Here is an 8,970-nt window from a genome sequence, read left to right as displayed (position 1 = left end):
GGTAGCGCATGGAGTCACACTTAGAGCACCTCACGCTGAACATCTAAAACTAGCTTTTTGGAAGATTTTAGTTCTATCCCTTCGATGCGCGTGGTTGTACCCGCCGCGCAAAGGGGATATGGCGTGGAAATCTTCAACAGTTTATACTTGGATGTTTTTATGTAACTTTTAAACAATGTAATGTATTAAACATTTCTTGCGCAATGAAAATCTTTGAATGTTTGCAATGGCCCGTGCTTAATTATCAATCCCCACTCGCGCGCGCCCGGCTGTTTCCGCCGCTCAGGGCCGGGTGTGACAATATGTGTATGTGTGTATAAAGCCATGGCCAAAATAACACTTTCGAGGTTCGGTATCGTTAAAATAATGTTTATCTATTATTATATTATGATTATAATAAAAAATAAAACAAGGATTTAAGCTAAACAAAAATAAATATGAAAACTAGGTCCAGGGGGTTCGAACCCGCGCCTGGACCCGCTCTCATGTCCTAACCGAGCATCGCACCTGCTATCAGGGCAGGTGTGTATTTTGTTTATAATCACCAAACCGATAACATATATACATGCAGGTTCTGGTTCACTCCCACCCATAAACCCTAGATTTCTTAATCGGCCTATTCGTTTAATGTTTGACAAAATTGATTTATGGTTTACATTATTGGGTTAACGATGAACCAGATGCACAATTTAATTTCCGTTTCTAGTTGCAGATTGCAGGTTAACAAACGGCAGTAGGGTCGCGGCTTGTTTGTGATCCAAACTGATTCTTGACGGCTACGTGTACTGTATTTGGGTTAGGGTTTTGCGTCGCAGGGTTATGAGGAATGTGTGTGTACGTCTAATTGAATTATCATTGTTATTATATAGTGTTTTAGGTGTCAATAAGGCCGCGGGTTTGACCTCGCGAATTGGCCTTGATTTTGATTCGTTTTCCATGATTAGAACGTCGGTGTGATGCGTTTTTTGGTAACCAATGATTCTATGAGATCAATTTCGTTTAATAAGGCCGAGAACTGAGGAACAAGAAATGGTTTGAGGTGGGTATGGTTGTCGGCGGGTTTAGGAGAAAAAGAAAGATTATTTTATTATTATTATATTTGAATACAATTGCAAATTGATCCTTGGTCTATTGAGTTGGGTGCAAACATATCAAATGTTTAGTTAAGGGGTTGTTTGTGCCATTCTTTGATAGTTATATAAAAGAAATAATTAAAAAAATCTTTTATTGATAATTCCCCCGGACACGAACTAGCTCGGGTACAAAACATGAAACGAAAAAAAACGAAATGTTACACGTAGATGCCGACAATGCCAACTACGTAGTTCGAGAAATCCACGAAGGCATCTGCGGACTACACGCGGGACCAAGGATGGTGGTAACAAAAATAATGAAAGCAGGATATTATTGGCCAGGCATGCACACGGATGCCCTCAAAGAAATCCAGAAATCCGATGCTTGTCAACGACACGCACCCCGGATGCTGCGACCTCAGAACGACCTAGTTCCAGTCACTGCAGCATGGCCTTTCCAAAAGTTGGCCATAGACATCATGGGACCGTTCCCCAAGGCCCCCGGGCGTGTGAAGTTCTTGTTAGTCGCCATCGACTACTTCACGAAGTGGGTGGAAGCCAAACCACTGGCCCATATAACGGCAACAAATGTGAAGAAGTTCCTATGGGAATATATCATCTGTCGTTTTGGTCTCCCCCAGACACTAGTCAGCGATAACAGTACTCAGTTCGCAGACAGCAGCCTCCAGGAATGGTTATCTGAATTGCAAAAAAAACAAGTGTTCACATCAGTTGCCTACCCGCAGGCCAATGGACAAGTCGAATGAGCCAATCGAAGCATCAAAGAAGGCATCAAAGCCAGCTTGGGAACCAAACGGACACGGTGGTCGACGAGTTGCCCCATGTGTTATGGGCACATCGCACCAGTAAAAAGACCAGCAACTCGGAGACGCCGTTTAGCTTGACTTATGGCACGGAAGCAATGATTCCGGCCGAGATTGGACTCCCATCTGCAAGAATCCTCATGATGGAAGACAATAAAAAAGAACTCAGAATAAACCTGGATCCCTTGGAGGAAAGACGCGAGTTGGCAGCCATACGCGAAAACAAATACAAGAGCCAACTCCAGAAGTATTACGATGCACGGGTGAAAATCTGCGAATTCCACAAGGGGGACTATGTCTTCCGAAACAATGAGGCATCAAACACCGAGGTGCCGAGAAAGTTAGCTCCCACATAGGAAGGTCATTACGAAGTGGACGAAATTCTGGGAAAGGGTGCTTACAAGTTAAAAAATTTAGATGGCACTCCCATTCCCAGAACCTGGAACGTCGCACAACTACGAAGGTGTTATATTTAATTTATGTAATTTTCTTTCAGGCCTGCGTGCCTCTGTATTGGCCTGCGCGCCCTTAATTTCGATCTGCTTACTGAGTTTTCGTTTAATATCACGAAAGCAACGGTAATGCATGATTAACGCGTAGAAATCAGATTTTAAAATTGTTTAGTCCATGAACGGATAGGCTTGCGCGCCAATATTTATCCTAATCCTATATTTTGGATGCACGACGGATTTAGCTCACACACATTTATATTGTACCATACAAGACAAAACGTAAAATCCATGTCATATATACAACCAAAAAAGGGGATTACAGGAACAAGAAAATTATACAAAGAAACTATTCTTCTTCTTGGAGGAAATTGCGGAGTTGACGAGCACCATCCGCAGCTCCAGCAAAACCTTGGATAGCATCTTGGATGGGAAAATGCAAGTCGTCGAAAGCATCCATCTGCGCATCATATTTCCCATCCACGTCCACGCCGTGGAGTTCAAATTCCTCTAAAGAGCGGCCTTCCCTGACGAAGGTTACACCCTCCTAGAAACCAGCCTTACGACCCGAGTCACTTGACGCGCGAAGAAGATCGGCAAGGCAATCTCCTAAGGTGGCTCCTCCATGAATATGTGAGATAACCTAAAAAAAAAAGGATCAATCAACTAGGAATCAACAGACCAAACAACTTCTGATTGAATGGGTACCTTGGGAAGGCCCTCCGACATCAACCACGCTCGATCAGAGGAAGCCCGTTCGGCTTCCAACTTCAGGGTGCCCTGCTCGCCAACATAACGGATGTTTTCTTTGATCAGATCCTTAATAAGTCGGTCCTTGTCAGAAGCAGCACGAAGAGCGCTAATAGTGTATTCTTGAGAGACGAGACGGGTCTCCAGCGCCGGTCCGGTTCCCACTCCGGTGCCAATCCATAGAGATTGACGATATCCTGGAAATCAGAAAGTCTCCAGTTGATGATGCAGATATTCTCCACCAACCCTTTCGCTGAGTCTTTCTTACTTTCTTTAACCCGACCTCCCTTACTACCAGCCATGGTTGATCGGAATAATAACAGTCAAAAGGAAGAAGATGAAGAGAGAGGAGGAATATGAGAGGAGAATTTTTGCAAGTAAATCGGAAAATGAAACGACCTCCCCAATATATATACACATCGCAATTAATGCGAGAAGAGAGGGAGCCAGCTCACACACCGAAACCGTCCAGTCAGAAGATGACATGTTAAGCGGGAACTGACAAAACAAAATAATTTTGAATCAACCGCCTAAAAACTCGTGCACCAACCTCAAGTACCATTCCTGACATGATTCAGACGGGAGACGTCACATCGCAGACGTCAAAACAGTACCCCAGTCCAAAAGCAATAGGAATCCCAAGGGCCAACAGCCGCAACACACGACAAAATACCACAATGAAGTCCATAATTCCACCCGTGACATCGCATCACGGAAGTAACAATGGACTGGGGGGCTTATAGAGGGAGGGGTAGTAAAGCTACCCACGGATCCCTTATCCGACCCGCGGATCGTCAAAAGACATCCACCACCCACGGATCCCTTATCCAACCCGCGGATCGTCAAAGACATCCGTGCGAGGAACACGTGGACTGGAAAAAGACACCCGCGGATCATCCACAATCCAAAACATGCTTCGCGGCTCTCCTATTGTAACCCGCGGATTACCAACGAACATCCGCTGAAGGAATCCACAAGCAACACAAGGGATTCATCACGCACATGATTCTCACGTGATATGGAAGAGCAGTTGTAACAAACTATTTCTAGAAGATTCCCTCGGTGCCTCCTGATAGCGACATCGACCAATGGAGAGATGACATCTGGACACGTAATGGCCACCCCATGACGTGCACAGATAATGGCTGCCCCATAAGCGGGTCCAGGCTGTTACATCCAGTAAAGGCTCGACACGTGTCCATTCAGGTAGAGAGGGAATAACTCGATAGTGACAACTCCACCAATCACCTTCCCTCCACCTTCGGCTATAAATATGAAGATCATCCCTTCAAGGTATTCATTCACACTCTCAAGCCTCAAGCAATTACATACGATATCTTACTTTATTCCGATCAGAATATGATACTTATTCTCACGTCGGAGGGTGGTTACGGGAAGACCTCCCACTTTGTCTTTCCCGTAACGAGACTCAGCGGTGTTCTGTTTTGCAGGCATTAGCTTGGATCTGTTATCACGTTTCAAAATACTCACAGCTGGGGATTCATTAGATCGGACTATCCAGTTCGATCTAGTGTTTCTTCATTGGGTGAACATGTTGATAATTATAATTAACCATATTTTCAAAATCACATTAGTTTAGCACCGAGTTGAGAATGAATAGCTATGGCACCTTTCATATGCAATTATCCCTCATAAAACAAGGGTTCAGAAGGGAGAATATCAACTTATTTTCAAAAGATCCTGAAACAACAAATATGACTACTTTCACAAATTTTGTTCTATAAATGCCCACAAAGACCAAATGACTTGGATTTTTCAGTCATAATAGTGTACAAACGGAATGTTCATAAAAACAATTGCTGTCGTTAAACGGCTTATCTTTCTTCTTCTTAGAGCATTCCAAATGTGAATGAACGAATTTGTTTTCCAGTAAATTATATGGATGAAAATAAGGATTCCAATATGAATGTTCTTAAAAAAAAACTTAACAAAACGTCTCCAAAACCATAACTTCTCCAGCCACAGCCGACAATCGTAGCTAGGAACAATGCATAGTACTAAACTACTAATGACAAGTATTGTAAGTTTCCATGAAAGTGGATTTGGGTTTTGAATATTTTCAAATATTGGTCTTAGACTGAATACGGATAGCTCATTCGGCCTAACCTGGCTGTATCAACTTGAAAGTGGCCACAAACATATGGTCATGAACTCATCATATCACATAACTTGAAAGTTTAATAATCATATATAACAAAATAAAAAGTTCCAAACAATCATATACATGACAAAATAGCAAGTCCTATTGCTAAAACTCTTCAAACCAGGTTCAGCCTCAATCTCTTCGGCTGCAAGAGAAACTATTAAGTTAGTTAACACTTTCTAACACTTTACCCGTAGAACCCATTTAGACCAGTCAGAGGACCCAAGGGTGTGACTTTTTGACATGACATGAACCTTACACGAAAATCGCGGGTTTGGGTTTGGTACAAAAGATTCGATTCAGTTTCATGTCGAACTCACAAACCTGTTTTAGCTAAATCAGTCGGGTTCGGGACAACCCAGTGGGCTAGTTCTTTTACCCCTTTTATTTTTTATTTTGTTTTTTAATAACGTGTTTATAAATTAAATTGGTTGATTATCATATACTAAAAATTAAAACTAAAAAAGAAATTTAACATAAGATGTAACTGTTTCACATAAAATTTAACTTATTATTTTTTTTTAAATGTAAATTTAAAGTATTAGCATGTGAAAAAGGAGGGAAAAAAAAGTGTCGGGTCAAGTTCAGGTAGACCCATGAATATGCGGGTCGTGTTCGGGTTCACGTGTCTACCGGTTCCGCCATCCCGATCAATGAATCATTCGAATTCTTTTTCACTAAAATCTTTTGAATTCACAGGTTTCATTGTTCCCATCGCTTCTTAATTAATTGTTAGGTCTGAATTCTACAACGGAGCTATTAGTTTTTGAGTCAATATTCTTAGTCTTTATTGGCTCGAAGCTCTTTACTTTTTGTTCGATGAGCAGATCCATTTAATGATGAATCCGTATTGATGCTTTATTATGCAGATTTTTTCTGAGATGACTTATAGACCTTACATGTTGGAATTCTATATCTATATCATCAATATTCTTTATTCTTTTTCTTTCTCTCTCATCCTTCCATTTATCCATACCCTTTCTTTTTTATTTCGATTGACAACTTATAAATTTTTTTTAATAAAAAAGATTTCAGTTGCTACAACAATATGACCAATTTATCATATCTTGACTGGTTCTTTGGATCCAGATAATACGAAGTGATGAGTTGGTTATTAAACCATGATTTTCGGGTTCGAGTTCATGTCAAATTTTAGGTTCGTGTCAGATTGGACCGGCGACACGACCGTCAAGCACCATATCTTTGACAAAAAGTAATCCCTTGACCGCAAAAGTCAAAATTGTTAGCAAACTTTATACAAATATACCATCCCACTTACATATTTCCTTGCAACTTCTTTGAGAAATTTCTTAGGAGAATCCAAATATTCACCGGAATCATTCTTTACAATTGCAGCAAGATCATCTCTGCCCGCATTTTCAAGATTCCGTATCATAATTGTCAAGGTCAACTCATCTGGTATGCAAGATGCTTTCATTGATTCATATGTTTCCATTGCTTTCTCTATCATATCCACTTTAAGATATGTTCCAATTAGCTCTGTATAGGCCCGAGTGTCGGGTTTTAAACCTTCTTCTATTAGCTCAAAGAAAAGCTTTTCGACTCTATCTATAAGTTTCTTTTTACCGAACATTAACATCAAGTCACCGTATAGAGAGTGATCCCGGTTCGTACCATGCTTCGCTTCTTATAAATTCAAACACCTGAGACCTGAGTGCAGTTTAGAAAAGATGTAACCTTGAAATCACATTATGACAAACTGAATGATAGATCCAAAAAGAATGGTTTTTATCTCGTTTTACAAGGATTATTATTTATAAACTCTCCACAATTTTCAAGAGTTACCTGTTTATCATGATCTTAAATTCTTAATCAGTAAAAATGTAAAATTATAAAATTGGCTGATACTTTGTGCAGCCAATGCAAATAAGAACTATACCGTTACTATAGGGATGTGCATGGGATGGTTTTGGCTCAAAACTGTTCAGTTAGGTCCTGTTCGTTTCAAGGATTTGGAAGGAATTCTAAGGAATGGGATTTTAAATCCCATGAATTGATATGTTCGTTTCATTAAATGATAGAACAGGAATGGAAACTAAATCCCACATTTCATGGGATTTTAAAATCTCACCTATTTGAAAGGATTGTTACGGAAAATAAAAACCCCTCCAAAAATATTCAAAAAAATTAATAAAAAAATCATAACTCAAAATATACATCAAAAACGAAAAATGTAAAAAAACTAAAACGTTTTCACCTTTGCCCTCGTTCTTTAAAAAAAATAAAAAAATAAAAAACCGAGAAATGAACCGAAGCCGAAAGTCAACGAAAACGAAACACAAACCAAAAATGAACCGAATTGATGGAAACCGAAAAAATCGATCAAAACGAAACAAAAAAACTGAAACCGAACAGAAATGAAACTGAAAAAACCGACCACAACGAAACAAAAGGCCGAAAATGAATCCGTAACCGACCAAAAACAAACAAAAGAGGATTCCAATTCCAATACATAATAACCAACCAAACACATGATAGGGATTCTCAAACATTCCATTCCATTCCATTCCAATTCCAATTCCAAATCCTTTAAAAAAAGTCCGTAAAACGAACGCGCCCTTAAGGTTTTTAGGTTTTTTGTTTGGGTTTGGTTTTTTCGGTTACCCATCTGAGTTTGAAATCTTTGGGCCGAAAAAGAAAATTGGACAAAAATAATGAACTTAGGCCTAATTCTTTTTGTTGATTGATAACTAATTCGTTATTATATATTTGGGCTAAAATATTCTATTTATTAAATTCTTATAAATTTCTTAAAATTAAAAATTAAAAAAAAAATCAATAACCAAACCGTTAAACCGAAACTGAAACCAAATAACGGAAAATCGCTTATCGTTTTTCTTTTGTACCCTAGGTTAACCGAAACCAAACCATTCATATTTTTATATATTTCTAGCTTTTATACCTCCATTTCATATATATCGTGTTTTTTTTACTTCCATTTCATGCATTTTCTAAGCAAAAATTTTTGCCCAAGTATGGTTTTAGATATTAACCAAACCAAAACGAAAACTGACAAACTAACTGAATAAACCGAACTGATTAACTGAAAACCGATTGGTTAATAAAAAATAGATTAACCCGATGACTTCAGTTTCGATTTCGGTTAAAGCAAAGATTAAATGAACCATGCAGACCGGAACCAAAAGTTTGGTTTTTCCGGTTTTACGCGCACCCCTAACGATTTAATTCTCTAATTCAGATTCGACAGTGACACAAGAACGCAAATACATTTCTTCATGAATAATTGACTATATCATCAATGTCATGTTACCAGCATAAATCTTGATTCAAAATACAAGAAACAAAATGTCTGTCGTACCATGAGAGCAAGGTCCAGATGTTGTTGCCTCTGCAATTCAGCAAAGGCATCCAAGAAATCATCTTTCAAGAGACGATTGAGCTTGGAATTGAAGACTTGATGTAATTTTGATGGGCTTCTGGCGGCTAATTTGAGGGATTGATAAGACCCCATCGGTTAGTCTCAGGGGTTTTCTCAGTCTAGGGATGAGTCTGTCTAGGGATGAGCGTGGGATGGTACCGGTACAGGTACCGAAAATACCGATCCCGAAATTCGGAAATTTTTGAACTGGTACCGGTACTGAAAATACTAGTTCGGTACCGGTTTTTCGGTAGTACCGATTTGGTACCGAATTTGAGAAAATAAATATGGTGATTTATATAAACCCGGT

At 39.4% G+C, this 8,970-nt stretch overlaps 1 protein-coding gene and 1 pseudogene across 1 annotated transcript; one reads left to right on the top strand and one right to left on the bottom strand.

The window, feature by feature from the left end:
- The first annotated feature begins 1,836 nt into the window (after positions 1–1,836).
- LOC143537071 (uncharacterized) lies at positions 1,837–2,253 on the top strand. The gene has a single exon (XM_077030927.1). The coding sequence runs from the start codon at positions 1,837–1,839 to the stop codon at positions 2,251–2,253; it is 417 nt and encodes a 138-aa protein (XP_076887042.1).
- Positions 2,254–6,423: 4,170 nt separating this feature from the next.
- Positions 6,424–8,753, bottom strand: LOC143537070 (protein THYLAKOID ASSEMBLY 8-like, chloroplastic; annotated as a pseudogene).
- Between the last annotated feature and the right edge of the window lie 217 nt (positions 8,754–8,970).

Source organism: Bidens hawaiensis, unplaced genomic scaffold, assembly GCF_021521415.1.
Source record: "Bidens hawaiensis isolate Kalapana, Puna unplaced genomic scaffold, B.hawaiensis_p1.1 tig00011078_1, whole genome shotgun sequence".
Classification (NCBI taxonomy): Eukaryota; Viridiplantae; Streptophyta; class Magnoliopsida; order Asterales; family Asteraceae; genus Bidens; species Bidens hawaiensis.
The sequence above is the reverse complement of the archived record's forward strand: the minus strand, read 5'-3'. Positions and strand labels throughout refer to the sequence as shown.

Excerpts from the sequence above, each read along its gene's own strand:
- LOC143537071 (XM_077030927.1), top strand. The coding sequence starts at position 1,837 with ATGAGCCAATCGAAGCATCAAAGAAGGCATCAAAGCCAGCTTGGGAAC.